The 22984-nt window shown below is 49.7% G+C and overlaps 1 protein-coding gene across 1 annotated transcript; it reads left to right on the top strand.

Moving 5' to 3' along the window:
* Positions 1–5694: 5694 nt before the first annotated feature.
* LOC115640546 (sulfotransferase 2B1-like) lies at positions 5695–8366 on the top strand. Its single transcript, XM_030543395.1, has 6 exons — positions 5695–5830; positions 6248–6456; positions 6695–6821; positions 7252–7346; positions 7828–8008; positions 8257–8366. The coding sequence occupies exons 1-6, from the start codon at positions 5695–5697 to the stop codon at positions 8364–8366; spliced, it is 858 nt and encodes a 285-aa protein (XP_030399255.1).
* Positions 8367–22984: the final 14618 nt, after the last annotated feature.

The raw sequence follows: 22984 nt of genomic DNA on the forward strand, positions 1-22984 counted from the left end.
CATCTTATGGGCCTGTTGCGCCTTCAAGAACATAACCTGGTCTCCTACCTTGAAAGAACGTTCTCTGGTATGTTTGTCATACCACGCCTTTTGCTCTTCCTGAGCATTTTTTAGGTTTTCTTTAGCAAGCGCTAAAGAGTGTCGGAGGGTGCTTTGTAGGTTGCTTACAAAGTCCAGAATGTTAGTTCCTGGAGAAGGCGTAAAGCCCTCCCATTGCTGCTTCACCAACTGTAATGGCCCCTTAACCTCGTGACCATACACAAGTTCAAACGGTGAAAACCCTAAACTGGGATGTGGTACAGCCCTGTAGGCAAAAAGCAACTGCTGCAACACTAGGTCCCAATTATTGGAGTGTTCATGGAAGAATTTATGTATCATGGCCCCTAAAGTTCCATTAAACCTTTCCACTGGGCCATTGGTTTGATGGTGGTACTGGGTGGCAATCAAGTGGTTCACCAAATGAGTTTCCCATAGTTCCTTCATGGTCCCTGCCAGGAAATTAGATTCTGAATCTGTAAGGATGTCGGAGGGCCAACCTACCCTGGCAAAAATGTCTGATAGGGCCAGGGCCAGGCACACAGCTTTAGCCCTGGTGTTGCCTAGAGCTACTGCTTCTGGCCATCGGGTAGCAAAGTCCATGAAAGTCAGTACGTACTGCTTTCCTCTGGGTGTCTTTTTTGGGAAAGGACCCAGAATATCCACAGCTACTCGCTGAAATGGGACCTCAATTATGGGGAGTGGTTGGAGAGGGGCCTTGACCTGGTCTTGGGGCTTTCCCACCCTTTGGCATACCTCACAAGACCGGACATACATGGCAACGTCCTTGCCCATCCCCTCCCAGTGGAAGGATTTCCCCAACCGGTCCTTGGTTCTGTTCACCCCAGCATGGCCACTGGGATGATCATGGGCTAAGCTTAAGAGCTTTTCCCAGTACTTAGCTGGAACCACCAACTGTTTTTGCAGGTACCAGTCTTCCTGGTGTCCACCAGAAAGAGTCTCCTTGTATAAAAGTCCTTGTTCTACAACAAATCGGGATCGATTAGAAGAGCTGAGAGGTGGTGGGGTGCTCCGTGCTGCCGCCCAAGCGTTCTGAAGGCTGTTATCTGCTTCCTGCTCAGTCTGGAACTGGTCTCTTGAAGCTGGAGACACCAGTTCTCCCTTAGACTGTGGACTTGGGCTTGGTCCATCTGGAAGCGATGTAGGTGATGAGGTTGTTTCCGTTGCTGGTGATCCGCTCTTCGCTGGTGCACCAGGGGATACTTCAGGCTCTGGCTGAGCCTCTTGCGTGTGGTTGTCTGCTGCTTCTGCCAGTTCAGGCTCGCTGACACCCTCTGGCGTTGGGGTTGAAGATGGATTTGCAAGCACTGTCGTCAGTGCTGGCACCAGTTCTGGTGCTGGCTGCTTTTCCAGTTCCTGGTCTGGGACTGGAAGCACTGTGGCTGTTTCCATTGTTGGCATGGGATCTGGGTCCGCTACCTCTGTCTGGGTCTCTGGTAACACAAGCGGGGCCCCTGTGGATGGCTCAGTAACAGGAATGCGTCTGGAAGCTTGCCTGGTTTGGCTACGTGTAACCATCCCCACTCTCTTGGCCTGCTTCACCTGGTTGGCCAAATCTTCCCCCAGTAGCATGGGGATGGGATAATTGTCATAGACTGCAATAGTCCACATTCCTGACCAGCCTTTGTACTGGACAGGCAGTTCAGCTGTAGGCAAGTCTACAGCTTGTGACATGAAGGGGTAAATTGTCACTTCAGCCTTTGGATTGATGAATTTGGGGTCTATGAAGGATTAGAGGATAGCTGATACTTGTGCCCCCGTGTCTCTCCACGCAGTAACCTTCTTTCCGCCCACTCTCAAAATTTTCCTTCGCTCCAAGGGTATTTGAGAGGCATCTGGGCCTGGGGATCTTTGGTGTGAGGGTGGTGTAATGAACTGCACTCGATTGGGGTTCTCTGGGCAGTTGGCCTTTATATGTCCCAGTTCATTACACTTAAAGCATCTTCCAGCTGACTGGTCACTGGGTCGAGGTGAGTTACTGGAGACTGGTGAGGTGGAAGAATAGGGTGTCTGTGGCTTTCCTTGGGTTGTAGGAGGGTCTTGGGTTGCCCTCGGTTGTAGGGTTTATGGTCGGTGTGCCCTCTGGGCTATTCATTCCCCTTGACAGTAGCTTTCTTCCTTTCTGCCACTTCCATCCATTTGGCTCCAATCTCCCCCGCCTCAGTGAGATTTTTGGGTTTTCCATCTTGTATGTACCATGTTATGTCCTCAGGAACACCATCCAAGAACTGCTCCATTTGTATGAGGAGATGCAGTTCGTCCAAGGGTTTAACATTGTTTCCTGATATCCAGGCCTCATAATTTTTCCCAACATAGTAGGCGTGTCTGGGAAATGACACATCTGGTTTCCACTTTTGGGTTCTGAAACGCCGACGGGCATGATCCGGGGTTATCCCCATTCTGAATCTGGCCTTGGTTTGAAACAGTTTATAATCGTTCATTCTGTCCTTTGGCATTTCAGCTGCCACCTCTGCTAAGGGTCCACTGAGCTGTCACCTCAGCTCTACCATGTACTGGTCTTCAGGGATGGTGTACCCAAGACAGGCCCTTTCAAAATTTTCTAAGAAGGCGTCAGTGTCATCATCTGCCTTCTAGGTGGGAAATTTCCTGTGATGTGGAACAATCATTGGCACAGGGTTGTTAGGATTGGCTGTGTTCTGTTGCTTAGCCTTTTCTAATTCCAGGGCCTGCCGGTAGGTCTCCCTCTGGAGTTCCAGCTGTCTTTGGTGGTCTGCATCTTTAGTTGCTTGCTCTCTTTTGTAGACTGCCTCTCTTTCTCTTTCTCTCAGCTCCATCTCTTGTAGTTTTTTTTCCATATCTCGCCTGTGGCCTGCCTCTTTGATTTGTTTCTCGGCAACCAGTTTTGCCTTGGAAGTCATGGTTCCTGTTTTCTTGTGTTGGGGTGCTCTCCGGTGTTTATTGTCTGAACTGCTGGCTCTGTTATCTCCTGGGGTTTGGCTAGCAACAGTGCCTTTTTTTTTCTTCCTCTAGCTAATCTTTTAAATGGAAAGTAAACCACAAAAACCACTTTATTTGCATGTGTGTTGTGCTGAGTACTTGACTCTCAATGGGAGTGCTATAGTTCAACAAAAGACCCTCTGTCAACCTTAATAGTTCCTTGCTTAATATGCAAGCCAAACTCCAAACTCCAACCAGAGAACAGAAAAAAAAATTCTCCTTGGCTCTTTTTAAAACCAAAGCCTTTCTGTCTGCTTAAAAGCCCTAGCAGAGGAAAAGAAAATAATATTCCTACTGGCTTCTGGATTCTATCTTTCCACACCGCTGTCACTCATGTCATAACTCTCCTACTCAGATCTGAACCTTAGAGTTCAGAACATGAGACGCTAGCATGAAACCTCCAAACTTAATTACCAGCTTGGATCTGATATCGCTGCCACCAGCCAGAAAAATTCCAGTGTCTGGCTCACTCTGGTCTCCCCAAAACCTTCCCTGGGGAACCCCAAGACTCAGATGCCCTGAGTCTCACCACAAAGGGAAATAACCCACTTCCCTTCCCCCTCTTTACCTCCTCCCAGATTTCCCCACCCTGGGGACCCTAGGATACTCCCTGTTTCAAGTCCTTGAAACACAAGTACCGAGAGATCAAATCTCTCTCTCCCCTCACCCAGAGGGTATGCAAAGTCAGGCTTAGTAAATCTAACACAAAGAGATTCTCTCTTTCCCCTGTCTTCTTCCTCCCACCAATTCCCTGGTGAGCTGCAGACTCAATTCCCTTGAGCCCTCACTAAAAAAAAAAAAATCCAACAGGTCTTAAATAGAAAGCTTTATATAAAAAGAAAAAAAAAGACATAAAAATGGTCTCTGTATCAAGATGACAATATACAGGGTCAATTGCTTAAAAGAAAAATTGAATAAACAGCCTTATCCAAAAATAATACATTTTAACACATTCCAGCAACTACACACATGTAAATACAAAAAAAACAACATAAACCTATTGTCTTACTACCCTTGTAATTACAACTTGGAAACAGATTAGAAAGCCTGGAGATTCCTGTGGTCCCTCTCACAGCCCAGAAAGAGAACAGACCAAGAACAAAGGACTCACACCCAAAACTTCCCTCCACCCAGATTTGAAAAAGTCTTGTTTCCTGATTGGTCCTCTGGTCCGGTCTTGTTTGTTACCCCTTTCCAGGTGAAAGAGACATTAACCCTTAGCTATCTGTTTATGACACCATGAAAGCACATAGATCAGTGACCTCTCCCCTCGGGGGTGGGAAGACAGGATCTGCCACACCCCTGCCCCCTCCACTCCCACACAAGACCCTGGGCACCCAACACAGCTGGGAAGGGGTGCAGGGACCTGCCAGGGACAGGCAGCCCAGAGTCATGAGCTGCTGTGACAGTTCAGGGCCCTGGGGTGGGGTTAAAGGCATCGGCTCCTCCCAGGTCCAAGGGTCGCTGTGCCTGGCAGGCCCACCGAAGGCTGAATGGCGATGGCTCTGCCCGGGTCCAAGGGTTGCTGAGGAGGGAGCAGAAGGTCTGCATCTGTTACACACCCTCACAGAGGGCTCTCACCCCAGGCACGGGACTGATCTCCCAGCTGCAGACACCAGCACAGGCCCTTGAGTTGTTCCGGGAGCACGCCAAGGAACCAGCTCAGCTGGTGCCAAGGTGCAGCTGGCTCTGGGCTGGGAGAGCCAAGTACTAGCCTCAGCCAGCTCCCTGCAGAGCTGAGCCTCCCATTGCCAGGTTGAGGCACTGGAGACCCCTGACTTTCAGGAGAGAGGAATGTAGTAAGCGAAGGCTCTGATAAAGGCCCAGTATGAGGCCTGAGGCCTGAACTAAAGTAATGGTCAAGACTTTGCTAACCTAAAGCAAAGTGAAGCTGTGAGCCAGAGGCAGGCCCTGCTCACAGAAGCTGGCAAGGAAAGGGCTGATGCTGCAAGAAGATACTTGCCTAAAAGGTACTGAACACCAGAGATCAGAACATTCACATACTGGCACATTCCACACAGATACAAGGAACAGGCCGACCCATCCCAATGATAGGGGCAAAAGGGTAATATGATGGATAGAGTTGTTTTGTTCAAACCAACATGTTCAAGGTGAGAGGCGGCACCTTACTACGTAGAGGGGTTGTACCTTGCTACGTAGAGGGGTTGCACCTCAATACGTCAGGAGTGATGTGTAACTTGTTTGTACCTGTGTATAAGAATGCATCCCTGGGGCGGTGTCTTTGTCCGGCCGAGGGGGCAGTGGAAAGTCCCGCCACTGACTGAGCCGAGTCCATTGACCGTGGGTACATATTCATAGTATGCCCTGAGTTAGGCTAAGAAACCTACAGGAAACTATTATTGTATCCAATACGGCAATAAACCTGGCCGACGTGCCTTCGTAGCTTACTAGACTCTGTGGTCATTGGGGGTTCTCTTCGGGTCTGCTGTGTCAGCTATCTGCGCAGAGCTGGGGCAGCACACAGAGGGAACACACGCACGCAGCCGAGTGATACCAACAAGGAGAGAGCAGAGCACCACACCGGTAGCATCTGACAACACATCTGACAACACCTCTGACAACAAGGACCACCACAGCGCTCCCTGCAGCACAGCTCCTCTAGTAGCGCATAGGAACCAACACTGACGCCGGGAGGTCTGTCTCTGTCCCAGCCCTGCCATGGCGCGTCAATACTTCACCCACAAGGGAGTGCTGTTCCCATGCCTGGGTTATTCCCCTGAGAGTCTGAGCTACGTGGAGAATGAATTTCAGGTGCAGGATGACGATGTCTTCAACATCACCTACCCCAAGTCAGGTAGGGGAGAGCGGGGGTGTGTGTGTGTAGGGGGGTCCTGACACACACACTGACATTAGATGGAAACACCAAACCTGTCACATGACCTGATTTCCTAGACCCCAGACTTTGGGCACCCCTCCCCCCGCCCAGGGTGAGACAAAGCAGGCTGCTCCCTGGGGCCCAACTCACCCACCTGGTGCTGGGCTGACTCTCTGCGGACACACTCTAACCACTGGCTTTCTCCAGAGCCACAGGCAGGGCCACGAGACCCCTGGCACAGCACAGTGAGAGCCTCTGATTTTAGCGCTGTCAATGCACCTCAGCTGATGGGGGCTGGAGGCCAGGACTCCTGGGTTCTCTCCCCGGCTCTGGGAGCACAGGGAGACCAAGCAGGTTGAGGGGTTGTTTCAGGTCCATTAACCTTTTCATCCCTAGGCACTAACTGGATGCGAGAGATTCTGAGTCTGATCCGTTCTGATGGGGACCCCGGCTGGGTGCGCAGCGTGCTGAACTGGGACCGGGCGCCCTGGGTGGAGAGCCAGTCGGGGCTGGAGGCCGCCCTGAAATACCCCCCGCCTCGGCTGCTCTGCTCCCACCTCCCCATCCATCTCTTCCCCAAGTCCCTGCAGCGCTCCAAGGCCAAGGTGAGAGGCAGAAGAGCAGGGGCTGCAAGTCAGGATTGAGGGGCACCATCAGAGCTGTGCGTCAGGAGGGGTGTGAGTTATAGCAATGTGGGCGCGTGAAAGAACAGGCAGCAGGGTGTGGCGAATCCTTTTCCTGTCAGAGGGTGGGAAGGTAACGGCCCGGGTTGGGTGGCTAATTGCTGGGTTCACTTGGCATCCCCCTCCCCTGATTGTTAGTGACCCCCTCCCCTCCCCCCAGATCATCTACACCCTGCGCTGCCCCAAAGACGTCCTGGTCTCATTGTACCACTTCTCGAAGATCATGCGCCTCTTCAAGGACCCTGGCTCACTGGACTCCTTCCTTGAGGACTTCCTGAGCGGGAATGGTGAGCAGCACCCTGGGGCCCTCGGGGGCCCTGCTGCAGCTAGGGATACGCAGGCAGCCTCCCCCCGCCTGACACCTGGGCTCCCAGCCGCTCACTGATGGGATCCAGTTTGTGCATCCCAGCCAGCTCTGAGCTGCTCTTTGCCCAGGGCTTAATAGGCTGCTGAGTGGGGCTTAAGAAGCTGCTGCATGGCCGTCCGGCCATGCACCATGGAGGGAACTTAGGTGGAGGTAGTGCTTAAGTTGTGCCAGGGCCCTGGCACCTCCAGGCTTGGCAGTTCAGGGCCCTGGCACCTCCGGTCTAGCTGCATCAGTTATGAACGTCAAAAAATTGCTTGAGTCCCGGCACCACTTTAATTATAAATTGAAGAGTGGGTGGAGGGCCGGGTGGTGCCAGCTCTGGAGTCACCGTGCCGCTCTCCCCTGCACAGTGGTGTATGGCTCCTGGTTCCACCACGTCACCGGTTGGATGGGGCTGAAAGGCAACGAGAACTTCTTCTCTATCACGTACGAGGAACTGCAGCAGGTAGGGAAACCACCCCCTTGGGCCACACCCAGATAACTCCAGCCCTGGGGTCACGCCCACACATAACCCCACCCCCTGGTGTCACCCACACGTAGCCCCCCCAACCACCGCACATGTAGCCCCCCCCGAGCCACCCCACATGTACCTCATCCCTGAGCCATCCCCACACGTAACTCCGCCCCAGGCCCCCAGCCAGGTGCTGTTCTAGGGTGTTGCCAGCCCCAGCTCCCCAGGCCTCGGCGTCCATGTCCCGGCTGTTGGCTCCTCCTGGCCTTTGCATTCCTCTGCCCCTGGCCTGGAACAGGGTCTGACCTCAGGTGGCCAACGTGGCTCATGGCCAAGGCCCTCTGCCCTTGAGGGTCTCTTCCTCAGCGCCCAGTGGGGAGTAGGACCCTGCGGGGGGAGGGAACTGAGGCACAGGTGGACCATAAAATTGTCACCCTAGAATCACCCTCTTCATGGCAGTGGGTGTCTCCCCCAGGATCTGCAGGGCAGCGTGCGGAGAATCTGCCACTTCCTGGGGAAGGAGCTGAGTGAGGAGCAAGTGGCCGCGGTGGTGGAGAACGCCTCCTTCCAGAGCATGAAGGGGAACAAAATGTCCAACTTCTCCCAGCTGCCGGCCGAGTACATGGACCACCAGAAGGGGGAACTCCTGAGGAAAGGTGAGTCCAGGCCTGGGCTTGCAGCGGGCTGCGAGCTGGGACTGAGGTGCATCAGCAGAGCTGCGGGGGCAGGACTGTGAGTTGGAAGTGAGGAGCAGGGGCAGAGCTTGTGGGGGCAGGGCTGGGGGGCAGGAGCTGTGAGTTCGGAGTGAGGGGCACCAGCAGATCTTTCAGGGGCAGGGCTGGGGGGCAGGGGCTGTGGATTGGGAGTGAGGGGCACCCTAGTCCATATCCCCTGTGGCTTGCAGGGATCTGCGGTGACTGGAGGAACCATCTCTCGGAGGCACAGAGCCAGCGATTCGACACCGTTTACCAGGAGCAGATGCAGGGTCTGGGCCTGACCTTCCCCTGGGACTGATGGCCTCACACCCGCCACATCTGCACCCGCAATACACCAGCCCTGTGCCATCCACGTGCTGCTGCTCTTACTGTGCCCTGGGAGATGCCCCCTGGGGCAGCCTCACTACAGCATCAGCAATAGCCAGAGCTGGGCTGGGGCATGTGTCCGGCAGAGGTCAGTGAGGACGCGCGCATGGCACGGCTCAGCTGAGGTGTATTTAAAATCTGTTCATTGCAGCATTTTCCTGGTCCTGCTTGCAGGCAGGGGGCTGTGCAGGGCAGTATAAAAGTCTGCACCAAGCCAGCCTGGAGCATGATGCAGGAGATGGGCCTCTGTGCAGGGAGCAGCCTGCTCTGTCTCTCTCGGGTTTGGGTTCCTGTGCGTGAGGGCTCTGGATTGGAAGAAATAAAATCAGGTGATGTGGCAACCTTCCAGCAAGAGGATTTGGTTTTTTTATCTAACTTCTCTGGGTTTGCCATGAACAGAACATGATCCCATCCAGCAGGGAGCAGTAGGAATACACACACACGCACACACACGCACACACGCACACACACACTCTCTCTCTCTCCCCAGCCCAGGCCCCCCTCCCCCATTTCAAAAGTTGTGATTGCTGATGACCCAGTTCCCAGGTAGATCCCAGAAATACCCCCAGGGGCCAGGATACTGTCATACCATGCAACACAATTGTCATAACTTCACATGCATCAATGATACACGTCTATGGATAGAGAAATGACTTTCAGCAGATCGTGCCCTTTCCCTGGTGCCTCACCCAGCTTGCTTTATATGCAATATCACAATTATATAAAAATGAGGAATATGGGGGTTACAGGGCGGGGAAGAAACAAAAAATTATGGCGCATGACCTGTCCATGACTTACACCATAAATACCCCTGCTTGAATGTTGGGGGGAGGCTGGATGTTGGGGGGTCACCCTGGAGGGCCTGCTGCTTCTCCAGCCGCTGCCGGAAGGGGAGCCCTGTGAAGGTGCTGGAGCTGAGGGAGCCGGTGGGGCTGTAGAGAGGAGCAGCCCCATGTGGGCAGAGCCCCAGGTGGAAAGGGTCTAGCTGGCAGTTTTCTGAGCAAAGCCCCCATGGCTCGTCTCTGCCTGGTTCACCCGGCTCTACGTTCCCGGCTGCCAGTCCCAACGGGGACTCACCCAGCCCAGCTCCCCAGGCCTCTGGCCACCCTTCTCTGCACGCGGCCCAGGCTGGATTCCTCCTGTTTGCCCACACGGCATGACTGGAGGGGGATGTGCTCCCCCCTGCCTGGCCAATGGCTGGCTGACTCCTCTGCCAGGTCAATATTGGCCGTCCCCACCCTGCCTGTCCTTGTCCCAAGTCCAGGGCCCGAGGCAGAGGGTGATGTGGCCACTTGGGCTGCACCGCCCCCTCCTGCCACCACGGCATCACCCAATGACCTCCCATGGCAGCAGCACATGCCCTTGCTACAGGAGACTATCGCACACAGCAGGGCTCTTGCCTGGTTATGGGAGGGGGATGGGGTCTAGTGATTAAAATGGGAGGGGTGAGGCTGGGTGGCAGGACTCCAGGGTTCTTTTCCCAGGTCTGGGAGTGGGGTGGGGTCTAGTGGTTAGCTATTACCTGTGATGTTACTGTAACCCTTCTGCCCCTCTGAGTTGGCAGCAACAAGGGCCGGGTTCAGTATCCAGGGGTTCCGTTTCAGTAACACAATGCTCGAGCCCCCACCCAGTGACCTGGGACACTCACATACCACACCCCCCTGGGCGCCTCTAGGAGGCAATACTTCCCCTCTCGCAAGCACGGAGTCTGAGTGTAGCAAAATCTTTTTAATTAAGGAAGGAATCAATGCGGCATCCCATTGGAGAAACACCACAAACAGGGTTATAACACAAACCATATACAAAAACCCACCTCTAAGTTACGTTTGGCACTGTCCTTTTTCCCCTTAGGGTTTTAAGTCCCATCACGCCAAAGTCCAACAACCCAAAAATCTCTGGTCAATGCCACCCCAGACTTCAAGGGTTATCTGTAGAGGTCCCTCCCCCCAGCCTGGGTAGAAAGGGGCACCTTACGTGGTCCGGGGCCAACTGCCCTGCCTCTCCGTGGGTTCTGCTTCCGCCTTCTCCACGAACTGCTCCGCTTTACCTGCCGCTCCACTCTGCTCCTCCAGCCATCCTCAGGAACTGCTCCGCTCCACCAGCTGCTCTGCTCCATGAGCCACTCTGCAAAACTGCTCAGCTCTGCTCGCTCTGTGGGCCGTTCCACTCGTCCCACAGCTACTCCGCTCCGTCAGCCACTCTGCTGCCACCAGCTGTCCCGTGATCCGCTCCAGCCGTCCCCACAACTGCTCCACTCCACCAGCTGCTCTGTTCCACAGTATAGCTTCAGGTTCCCCCACTAGTTAGCACAATGCTCAGTGCTCTCAGCTCAGTCATTTCAGCTCTTTCACAATTTCAACTCTTAGTGATCTCAGCTCTTAGTGGGGGAGCCCCAGTGCTAGTGCACCATTAGCCCAAAGTGCATTCAGCTCAGTAAACTGTATTTAGATTCTTGAGGGAATAAAAAAATCAACTCTGACATTCCACAGTGGAGAGGGTGGAACTGGTGCTTCCGGCTCCACAAGGAACCTGCACCACCAGGCACAAACACCTGTCCCCATCCTCTCTCAGTTCACTGGGTTTTGGAACCCATGTCCCTTGTCTAGCAAGTACCACCCAACTGAGGGTGAGTCATTTGTCACCAAGCAGTCCCACAGCTCGGCAGTCTGGGATAGGGTAGGCGTGCCTATATAAATACCTCTCTGACATTCTTTCCACCAGATGTCAGGGTAGACCTTATCCTGACTCTGCTTACATTACCATGGCTAATCATAAGGGTGCCTGCACAGAAGAAAATCCCTGGGTGTGCAGTTGTCACGGACACATCACAGTTGGGATAATGTCTCTCCTGGGATGCCGGCTATATGATAATGTAACCACTTTGCAGAATGTAACCCTACAGGTAATATGGATGCCAAGGTATGAAAATTTAGATTTAAGCTGGCAGCAGTCTGGAGCCAGAAATATCCCGTCGTTTGGCAAAGGTGTGGAAGCCACTGTGGGTGCAGGTGCAACCAGCACTTTTCAAGGGGTCTTTCCAGTCGATAATACGGAGGGGGTGGCACACCCTAGAGAATGGTGAGTGGACCGGGTACGAGGACTGGCTCTAACTCTTTTGCTGCCCCAAGCAAAAAAAGGGAAAAAGACATTGCCCTAATAAAACAACCCCCGCTGCCCAAGCGCTGTCCCACCCTGCCAATCCCTGCCAGAGCGCCACGCCACCTGCCCAAACAACCCCCCCTAGCGCCTCACCACCCTGCCCAAACAACCCCCCCAGCGCTGCACCACCCTGCCCAAACAATGCCCCCGGTGCCACACTACCCTGCGCAAAGAAGCCCCCCAGCGCCTCACCACCCTGCAGAAACAACCCTCCCAGCGCCGCACCACCCTGCCCAAACAACCCTCCCAGCGCCGCACCGCCCTGCAGAAACAAACAACACCTAAGCACCACCAGGCAGCAACAAACAAACAAAAACCATTGAGCGCTGCTCCGCTGAACCAAAAAAACCCCAACCCAGAGAGCTGCTCTGCCCTGAAAGATTAGCCGCCCCTTACATGGTGCTGGCCCAAACATGTGCTTGGTCGGCTGGTGCCTGAAGCCAGCCCTGCCAGGTACACCCCAGCTGCAGCACATCCCTAGAAGGGTTGAAGCAGCAATTTCAGTGGTGGATGAGGGGACACCCATGGACTTGTTGCTGGAAAAGGGATTTGTGGGCAGCAGCAACCACGGGGTCGGGTGTGTGGAATTTAGGGACCGGTTGGGTAACTAAGCAAATAATAAACCAAACTGTAAAACTTCAACACCAAATGGATGAGCTACTACCACAGCAATTGGATGCGATTGCGACAGGCTGGGGAAGAGGGCGGTGGAGGTGAAGCTGAGGGTAACCCCATGGCCAGGGGACCTCGTGATGTGGGTAGGGGGTGGCTTTTGAAGGCGAACCTGGGGGGAGGTGTGCATACAAACAGCTCAACTGTGGGGCTTGCACTTGTGCAATAGTTACCCTGGTATCTTAGAATGGGGCAGCAACTAAGGTGGGTCCTCATGAGCCCTATGGGAGTAACGAGAAAGGGAGAAGCTGGTTGGAAATCACTGGGGGATAAATGAGGTGGATGGAATGGTGTAAAATGGACACACAGTCAGTTAAGTGTTTGTCCAGAGAACGTATTCGGATGGGTCCCTCCTCAAGGGCAATGGAGGAAGAGAATTAAGGGCCTGTTGCATATGGGGCCATTGCAGGGTAGGCGGGTCTATATGGCGAATGAGGTGTTTTGCTGGGAGCGTAAATACTCCCTTTCTCTGAGAATATCTGGTGTCCAAGATCTTAACAAGAGCCCATGAACACTGCAGAGGCAGCTAGCTGCAACTGCCAACAACTGGCCACATTTAAGATACATTCTCCAGAGTGGTGTGAGAAGGATGTGAACTCTGGCATAGAATCATAGGGTTGGAAGGGACCTCAGGAGGTATCTAGTGTAATTCCCTGCTCAAAGCAGGATTTATCCCCAGACAGATTTTTGCCCCAGATTCCTAAATGTGCCCCTCAAAGATTGAGCTCACAGCCCTGGGTTTAGCAGGCCAATGTTCAAACCACAGAGCTTTCCCTCCACCTGTCGGAGGAGGAGCAGCAGTGTTTCTGGTGGTGGCCCGGATGTTGGACTGTATCACAATGGTCAGGGCTCACAATCTTACTGTGGATTAGCCTGGCTATTGGCCTGTTTATTAAGTGTGCTACTCTCAGACACCAGCCGATAGTCCAGGGACATTTCCACCAAACACATCACTGGCCACCAACAGTACCCTGAGCCAGAGCCACATCTTGCATCAACTACGAGAAAGGGACCGAGAGACTTTGTCCATTGGACCGTGTGAACTGGAAACATAAACTCACAGAACTCTCATCAAATGAAGGTCAATCCACCCTCCTCATCGTATCCTCTCATTATACCCCACACCCAACATAGCCATTCTATGAACAAGGTACCCTCATCTCAGTGTCTGTACTTTGAACCCTTAACCTTTTACCCCCAATCACGGATATTGCAGTTCATGTATTCCTTATGCCACCTGATCTTAAACCCAACTTTGCACCTCTTGATAAGCTGTACATCATTCTCTGATTACCAAAAACTTCTACCTTTAAACTCTGTTCTGTTTTTTTTATTTTTAACATTATCTTAATATAATCTTGCAATGTATGCTGCAGTGGTTGAGGGGGACAACCACTGGTTGTCACATATGAGTAATGTAAGAGGCCCTCCACCGAAAGCGTAATAGATGACTCAGACCCAACCTGCTCGGACCCATCACTATGGGGAGTCGGAGACACTGATTTGAATATACTTGCAGTATGTCCGTAGGAGGGAAAGTGCAGGGCACCCAAGGGGCAGTGGGGCAGATGGAGCACTGACACATGGCATCTTGATACCTGGCGCTATCAGGAAATGTGCGGCCATACGTCCGATGCTTTTTCCGGGCTGGGACACCTGGGAAGGTGAGTCCCAGAAGAAAAGCGGTGGCGAGTTAGGAGTATTAGTGTCAATGTAGGAGCCAGGCCTGTAGTTTCTCCTGAGAGAGGACTTTGAGTTCAGCTTGCCTGGTGGGTTTTCGATATACACGTCTACTAATACATGTGATCAAAGACAGACACGGTAACTGTAGCTTTTGCCTAAACCCGCTGGGTATATTGATATAATGGGAATAGATAAGAGCAGTTAAAGTGTTACTGGGCGTGGGGGGAGTGTAATATACAAGCCCACAGTTGAAAACTGCCACAACTCCTTACCCCTCCCAAAGGGTACCCAAGGGGTTGGACGAAGACCCCAACTCATGACCTTCCAAAACGGAACATGACCATAGGTTGTAAGGGGGGGGACTAGGGGCGTGCCTTGTGGATATATTTGGGTTTGCTAAGAAGGAGGTGGTGAGAATTGGGGATGGGGAGCGGGGACACAGGTGCTGTCAGAGCTGGGAACGGAGGTCTGGGGAGCAGACACCATCAGCCAACCCCAATAACCGTGGCATTGCCTGCACTTCTGTGAAAGTAGAATGAATTATATTGTGAAAATAGAAAAGATTAAAGAAATGCTGTCTGTACCTTTAAGCAAAACGGTTGGAATGCTGCAATCCAGGTGTCAGGAATACAGACATTAACATAGAACAATTGCACCGTTTAAGGGCAATTGATGAAGTATTAGCCTTAGATCGATAAGAGTTAGTAAGGGAGCAGAATATGCATGCTGTACCCCAGGTGAATTTTCCTGTTTTGCTTTCTTTGTCCCTTTGTCTAATTCCTGCTCTTTTATCTGTATAAATAAAACTGTTTGAGTCTTGCACGGCCACTCACATTATCTGGGTGCTATTGGCGGAGCGCTGCGCTAATAAAACAGAGTGGTCTGACAAATTGTGAGTGCTGATTCTAACTTTGACAATTTGGAGGTTCCACCGAGATGGCAACCGTCTTCACTAGGGCTGTGTGATTCCTGACTGTTTTTGTAGGATGACCATGGCAGCTGGCACCTGGGCATTTGGCCAGAGCGGTCCTCCACTAGAGTGGAAAGGCGCACAGCCACAGTGAGGTCTACGCCATCGAACCTGTTGGTTCCCACTCTGTTCTGGTAGGAATCCTGGGATCTGACATCAGGAATCTGGTCAGGTAATTATTTCTGTGTTTTGTCCGGACTGAGGACTGTTCTGTCTCTGTGTCTATCCGTCCTCTTGTGGATTGTTTGAGTCTGGGTGCCGTCTCCGTCCGGGGACTTGCCAACCAAGGGGCTCCTATCCCTGCAGTCTGACTGAGTGGAATCTGCACAATCGCAGCCGCACTGCACTTTGGGTAAAACCCCTGGTGTGAAAGCAAGGGCGATTGAGGCAGTAGCCTGTGGGCTCCTTTTGTGTGTTGCACTGGGCATCGCTCTAAAGAACCCGAATTTCCTTCTTGTGTGATTGGTGTGTGAAGTCCTCCTGTATGGGTAACCAGACATCTAAGTCGGGACCGTTCCCTAAATGAACGCCGGCTCATTTTATGTATTTAGGATGGGTCCGGACTCCTGTAAAAAGGGTCCAGACTCCTGTAAATTTCTGGGGAAAGAGTCTAGGCTAACTCAGGGGGATCCCAAAACTCAGTGGCGACTGTTAAAATCTTGGAACAAAGACTGAGTGGACATCTTAAAGGACAAACTCGGCCAACCTAAAACTAAATTGGCTAAAGGAGAGGTTAATTGTTTCATGCAGTGGTGGGAAGAGGCAAATCGTAGGTGGACAAAATCAAAACTCGCCTCTCTCAAATATTCAAATAATAAGTTAAAAGCTTTATTAAAAGCCTCCTCTCCCACCACCAGACTGAGCGCTCCCCTTTACCCCGTTCTCCAAACCCCGGATCGATCCAACCCCCTTCATACTCCCCTCTCATTGTAAAAAGGACAGAAAGCTCCTTGTTCTGTTCTCATTTCTTATCTGCCTCAAAAACTGATTCTTTAGTGTTCCACTACCAATTCAGCAAGGGGGGAAGGGGGCTCCTCAACTAGCCTCCACCCTTCCTGGTCCCTTTCCTTGAACATTTCTTTCAAAATTGCGAAATGACCACAATAGCACTCACAAACGGTTCATTGGAAAAAGCAGGATCGGGCCCAGACAAGCAGGCAAGCAACAGATAAACAAACTGAAAAACAGGTTGAAAGCCCTAAGGGAATAGCGTCCGGAGTAAGAAAAGCAGTAAGTGCAGGCATGAACCCCTGGAACAATACTTAAAATGGTGAAATCTGAGGTGATAAAGGTGTCATTTTGGGACATAAACAAGTGATTTAAGAAAAGAGAGTGAAAAATTAACTCTACAGAGGCTGAAGAGAATTAAGCAGTTAAACTTTGTGGAAAATGTTAAAAAGGACCATGTTATAGAGAGAGAATTCTTGATTTCTTTGCAGCCATTCTGAAGGGAAAATGGGCCCTTTTTTCCAGAAGAATGCCTGTAAATAATCCAAATATATATACAGCTATGTAAAAACAAAGCAGTGTAAAGAAATGTTAAGGAAAAGAAAATGTGTATGTATCTATTTGTCTGTGAAAATATGTAACGTTCTTAGAATCTAAACCAACACATGTGGTTTGTAAAACTCCTGTTTTCTAGGTGTGAGATAAATTGGTTTTGTTTTTGTTTTTAATGCCACTAAAAATTCATTTGACTCTTTAATTCAAAGTTGCAAAACTGACAGATCTTTTTGCAAGACCCAGGTAATTAGTGCTGTTTGGCTTTGGGATTTAGCATTTAACCCTTAAGGGGTAACTTGATTCTTTACAAAAATTAAAATGTTTTTAAATAAAGACCAAGTCATGGCTGCAATAGGGCAGTCAAAATCAGGAGAATAGGGAGAGACTCTGAAGTCTTTTTTTTTTTTTGAAACAATAGCAGATAAGAGCTGTAATTAAAGAATAAGAAATTAACAGTGACCCTCTGAAGCAACAGCAGAGGTGAGGTGCACAAAACAAAAAGGAGCAATGTTAAAAACACTGAGCCTTAAAATGGCTCTGTGTAATCAGACTGTCACTTTGATAGGGGTACGTGAAAACTCTGTAAGAACAAAACAAACAGTTCCACCTTATGTAAAAATTAATATGGCTAATGTTTTAAAAAAGTTCTAGTATAGAAGGAATGTGCATTTTCCCTAGGACATGTGCAGTGTATATTGTAGAAAGAGGTTAAAAAAATGCAAATAAAACGTGCTGCTGAATTAAAATCCTATTAGGGGTCCAAAAAGAGCCGCAATAGGCTGTGTTTTCTTTTTCAGATCCTTGTGAGTTAAAACAGAGTCTCTGAGCTCTGCTGATGGCTTTGAATCCAAAAGCCAAGCCTGTGTTGATGCAAATTACCTAACTGATAAAGAAAGGTGAGAACTACCAGCACAAAAGAAGCTGCAAATAAAGAACACACCTGGTCAGCAAACAAATTGCCTACATAAAAGCATGGTATAAGAAGATACCTCTAATAGATTTGATGCTAATGTTATTGTTAATATTAAACATTAATATAAATTTGATGTTATTAAGTACTCCTGTAACAACTTATAGTGTGTATGATTTTTGGAAAAATCCTTTAAAGTAATATGGTAATGATGCTTCTCAGCTATTACCTGTGAATAAACTTAAAGCTTAACACAGCAGGAAAACCATTACAAATTTGGTCTGCTATATAAGAGGAAAAACTTGAGGTACACCGCCTCATGACTTTAATAACTAAACCGTGGAATAATTTCAGCATAATCCTTAAAAAGTAGAAGCCATTAAAACCTGGCCTGCCTATAAAACAAACAAACAAGCAAACAAAAAAACACAAGAAAATATGGGGGTAATTCCTCTGTTTTGCCTGCAATCAGCAAGGGTATTTGTAAAAGAAAGGAATCTTTTAAGTAATAATCAAAAGGGGTAGAAAAATGTTATTTTTGTCTTTCAGATAATCCAAAGTACTGTGTAATGGGCTACATGTATGTGTTAATTTTTGGGGAAAAGTGTTTAAAAAGTGTTAGCAACCCACCAGAAGACAAATGTAAATGTAATGTAAGTACTATGTTTACCAATAATCACATTTACTATTTGCCACAACAACAACAAAAGAGTCTCAGCTTACTGTAAGCACTGATTTAGCTCAGTTCTCTATCAAGCTTGGCATTGAATGGCAAACAGTTACCAATCATCTGTTAAAAGGTAAAAAGGTAATGTGGAAAACTGGACCATTCATATTATACACACAAATGGGGACATGTTAAGAATTGCCACTACAGAAAAACATAACAGCTTACCATTGGTATAACATATTTTCTGGATGGTCTCCCACAACTACTGGCATACTAATGTTACTACCCCTAATTGTGTTTTTGGTTTTAAATTGTATGTGTTTAATTGAAATGTTTAAAATGTGCTAGTGAATAAAACAAATGTGTGCAAAGCTAAAGCCACAGGCCCAAATCACCTCCCAGTATTTTCTATTACGTAGACTAAATAAGAAGTGACACTGGCGATTAATAATCTTAGTGTCAAAAGGGGATATGTAGGAGCAGGATTTTATAATGTCCCATAAGAATCACAGTATAATTTGATTTCATCCTGCTAGCCACTTTTTTTAAATAGCAGAAAGAAATGACCCCCTGGGACTATAAGATTCTGTTTGCCCATATGCATTACAAATTGGGCCCTCTCTTAACTCTTTGTTTTAAGACTTAGTTAGTAAGAGACAGGATTCTCTATTGTGTCTATGTTAAGTAAATTAGAGAAACATTAAAGGCCTGGGTCTCAATGTAAATTGTCTTGGTTATCAATTATAAAACTTAGCAAGGTTTAATTTCCAATGCCTTTTTTTGTTGCTCGATATAAAATACTACTGTTTGTATTCTCAATCTGTTTGTGTGAATGAGGAATGTATGCATCAGGGAAAGACAAGGGGTGAAGGCCATTGTTATAGCCAGAGTCAAGGAAGAAGTAGTAAATAGACTTCAAGAACATCAAAGAATTATTAGGTACTGCTTACTACCCCGACGGCTGTTAAACTGTCTGGCATCTCAGAGTGGATACATGCTTCGCAGTGTAAGAATGCACCACCCCCAGTGAACCAATCATCACCTCAGGACCACACAGAGTCAATTTTGACTCCAGAAGAAGACGTAGAGGAACAGCCTGCAATACCTTACAGTCTACGCTCTAGTAAGGGTTGCCGGAAGCAGACGACAACCTAAAGCAAGGCCCAAGAAGCAGCAGTAGTGAGCCTAGCGCCTGCTGCCTGGTGGACATAAAACTGTGACTTTGGTTCCCTCAGATGAGATTGTCAGAACCAGAAGGCCCTGCATCCAACATGCGCCTCTGGTGGTGCCTGTTCCTCGACTGTGGTGTCTTAAGGTCTGGGGAGTCCACAATGACAATTCTTTTATCCAGCAGCAAGTGTGGATAGTTCAGACCCTTAATATTTCTAAATGCTGGGTCTGCAGCCACATCCCAGCCCACTCTCAAACTGGTGTTCCTGTCCTGGCTACCCATTCAATTCCCCAGACCTCACTGGAGGACCTTGTCCCTTTAACACAATATGGAACAGTAATGACACCTGGGAAGAGGCTATTGGCAGTTCCTTTATCCCACTTGGGGGAGTAATACACCAGGCAAAAACGCTCCTGAGGTTACAAGCAGTAGTTGAAATAATGGCAAATGGAACCGGAGAAAGTTTAAAAACGCTGGCCAAAGAAACAGGGGCGATCCGACAGGTGGCCCTCCAAAACTATCAGGCATTAGACATAGTGCTGGCGGCCAAAGGAGGGACCTGTGCTCTCATTGGGAAAGAATGTTGTGTGTTTATACCTGACAATACCAATGAGGTAATAGATCACGCTAGCCACTTAGAACAAATCGCATATCTTCCCTATGAAGAGCTGAGTTCTTTATGGAAGTGGCTAAGTAACCTGTTCAATTTCTCTGGCATAGGAAACTGGTTGTTTCAGGGAGCCCTAACTATCCTGTTTGGAATCTTAGTGATTTTTGCATGCTTTCAGTTAATCTCCTGTTGTATCCAGAATTGTGTCACCCAGACGACTGCCCCAAAACAGAGTGCTAATATGATGATTTTCAATATCGCTGATGAACAAAGAGATAAGGAACGGTTATTTTGTGGAACCCAGTAATTGTTGGTCATGGCGTACGCCTGACCAAAAGGAGGGATTGTGAAAGTAGAATGAATTATATTGTGAAAATAGAAAGGATTAAAGAAATGCTGTCTGTACCTTTAAGCAAAATTGTTGGAATGCTGCAATCCAGGTGTCAGGAATACAGACATTCACATACAACAATTGCACCGTTTAAGGGCAACTGATGAAGTATTAGCCTTAGATGGATAAGAGTTAGTAAGGAAGTAGGATATGCATGCTGTGCCCCAGGTGAATTTTCCAGTTTTGCTTTCTTTGCCCCTTTGTCTAATTCCTGCTCTTTTATCTGTATAAATAAGACCGTTTGAGTCTTGCATGGCCACTCACATTATCTGGGTGTTATTGGGGGAGCGCTGCGCTAATAAAACAGAGTGATCTGACAAATTGTGAGTCCTGATTCTAACTTTGACACTTCAGACTTCTGGTCTTCTGCTTTCTGTCTGCATGAGAGGAACCAAGGGAAGGGGTGAAGGGGAAGCCCTCTAACAGCCCCTCCCAGAGCGGCAGCTAGAACTCAGGAGTCCTGGATCCCCTCCTGGGTTCTCTGGGCTGCACTGTGCTGCTCCTGAGTCTATAACTCTCTGTGTCCATCATGTACAGCCCAGACCACATCAGGCCAAGGTTGGGCTGGGATCCAGACAGCAGCACTGGAACAATGTGTATAGGGGTGCTGAGAGCCATTGAACTAAACTGTAAACCCCGGATATAATGGAAACCACTTAAAGCCGCACCACCCTGCACTGCTAGTTCCAGCACCGATGGGTCCAGGGCAGAGTTAAGGGGATTTCAGCACCTTCAGTCTGCATTGCCAGGGGAGTCAGCGCTCAGCCCCATGAGTGGGTCCCAGCTCATCTTGACCCTTGATCTGAGGATTCACGAGGCTCTGGGGGCGATGCCCAGTCTAGTACTTGGCATAGGAACCGTTTCCCCAGCACAGGGAACCCAGAGGGTCTGATTCCACTGAGCCGAGCGGGAGCTTGGGTGTGTATGGCCTTACTTTAACCCTTTGAGTTCTCAGCACAGCCTTCAGATGGGCGTCTCTCAGACCTGGGGAGAGGAGGGCTGGATTGGCCCAGCCATGGGCAGTGGAGTGGCTGTGGGGGCAGGGAGGGTGAGGTAAGACACACAGGGGCGCAAGAGGGGGAGTGGTCCCAGTAACTCCTGTGGAGACACGTACACACAATCCCACACACAGACCTACACACACTCTCTCCTTATGCCCTGGGACGGTGCCCACGTTCCCAGTCTCTCCCTGCCTAGAGACCACAGACAGTTCCCTTCAGTGCAGGGAGATCTCACCAGCGACCAGCAGGGGCTTAACTCCCCCCCCCACCTCCAAGCCTAGTAACCATCCCCCACTGCCATGTGTCATAACTCTCCTACTCAGATCTGAACCTTAGAGTTCAGAACATGAGAAGCTAGCATGAAACCTCCAAACTTAATTACCCGCTTGGATCTGATATCGCTGCCACCAGCCAGAAAAATTCCAGTGTCTGGCTCACTCTGGTCTCCCCAAAACCTTCCCTGGGGAACCACAAGACTCAGATGCCCTGAGTCTCACCACAAAGGGAAATAACCCACTTCCCTTCCCCCTCTTTACCTCCTCCCAGATTTCCCCGCTCTGGGGACCCTAAGATACTCCCTGCTTCAAGTCCTTGAAACGCAAGTACCGAGAGATCAAATCTCTCTCTCCCCTCACCCAGAGGGTATGCAAAGTCAGGCTTAGTAAATCTAACCCAAAGAGATTCTCTCTTTCCCCTGTCTTCTTCCTCCCACCAATTCCCTAGTGAGCTGCAGATTCAATTCCCTTGAGCCCTCACTAAAAAAAAAAAATCCAACAGGTCTTAAAAAGAAAGCTTTATATAAAAAGAAAAAAAAAAGACATAAAAATGGTCTCTGTATCAAGATGACAATATACAGGGTCAATTGCTTAAAAGAAAAATTGAATAAACAGCCTTATCCAAAAATAATACATTTTAACACATTCCAGCAACTACTCACATGTAAATACAAAAAAAGAATATAAACCTATTGTCCTACTATCCTTGTACTTACAACTTGGAAACAGAAGATTAGAAAGCCTGGAGATTCCTGTGGTCACTCTCAGAGCCCAGAGAGAGAACAGACCAAGAACAAAGGACTCACACCCAAAACTTCCCTCCACCCAGATTTGAAAAAGTCTTGTTTCCTGATTGGTCCTCTGGTCAGGTATTGTTTGATACCCCTTTCCAGGTAAAAGAGACATTAACCCTTAGCTATCTGTTTATGACACCATGAAAGCACATAGATCAGTGACCCCTCCCCTCGGGGGTGAGAAGACAGGATCTGCCACACCCCTGCCCCCTCCACTCCCACACAAGACCCTGGGCACCCAACACAGCTGGGAAGGGGTGCAGGGACCTGCCAGGGACAGGCAGCCCAGAGTCATGAGCTGCTGTGACAGTTCAGGGCCCTGGGGTGGGGTTAAAGGCATCGGCTCCTCCCAGGTCCAAGGGTCGCTGTGCCTGGCAGGATCACCGAAGGCTGAATGGCACTGGCTCTGCCCGGGTCCAAGGGTTGCTGAGGAGGGAGCAGAAGGTCTGCATCTGTTACACACCCTCACAGAGGGCTCTCACCCCAGGCACGGGACTGTTCTTCCAGCTGCAGACACCAGCACAGGCCCTTGAGTTGTTCTGGGAGCACGCTAAGGAATCAGGTCAGCTGGTGCCAAGGTGCAGCTGACTCTGGGCTGGGAGAGCCAAGTAATAGCCTCACCCTACTCCCTGCAGAGCTGAGCCTCCATTGCCAGGTTGAGGCACTGGAGACCCCTGACTTTCAGGAGAGAGGAATGTAGTAAGCGAAGGCTCTGATAAAGGCCCAGTATGAGGCCTGAGG

Source organism: Gopherus evgoodei, unplaced genomic scaffold, assembly GCF_007399415.2.
Source record: "Gopherus evgoodei ecotype Sinaloan lineage unplaced genomic scaffold, rGopEvg1_v1.p scaffold_31_arrow_ctg1, whole genome shotgun sequence".
In the NCBI taxonomy this organism is placed as follows: Eukaryota; Metazoa; Chordata; order Testudines; family Testudinidae; genus Gopherus; species Gopherus evgoodei.

Excerpts from the sequence above, each read along its gene's own strand:
- LOC115640546 (XM_030543395.1), top strand. The coding sequence starts at position 5,695 with ATGGCGCGTCAATACTTCACCCACAAGGGAGTGCTGTTCCCATGCCTG. Across the intron at positions 6,457-6,694 it reads TGCAGCGCTCCAAGGCCAAG|ATCATCTACACCCTGCGCTG; the intron begins GTGAGAGGCAGA and ends CCCTCCCCCCAG. Across the intron at positions 6,822-7,251 it reads GGACTTCCTGAGCGGGAATG|TGGTGTATGGCTCCTGGTTC; the intron begins GTGAGCAGCACC and ends TCCCCTGCACAG.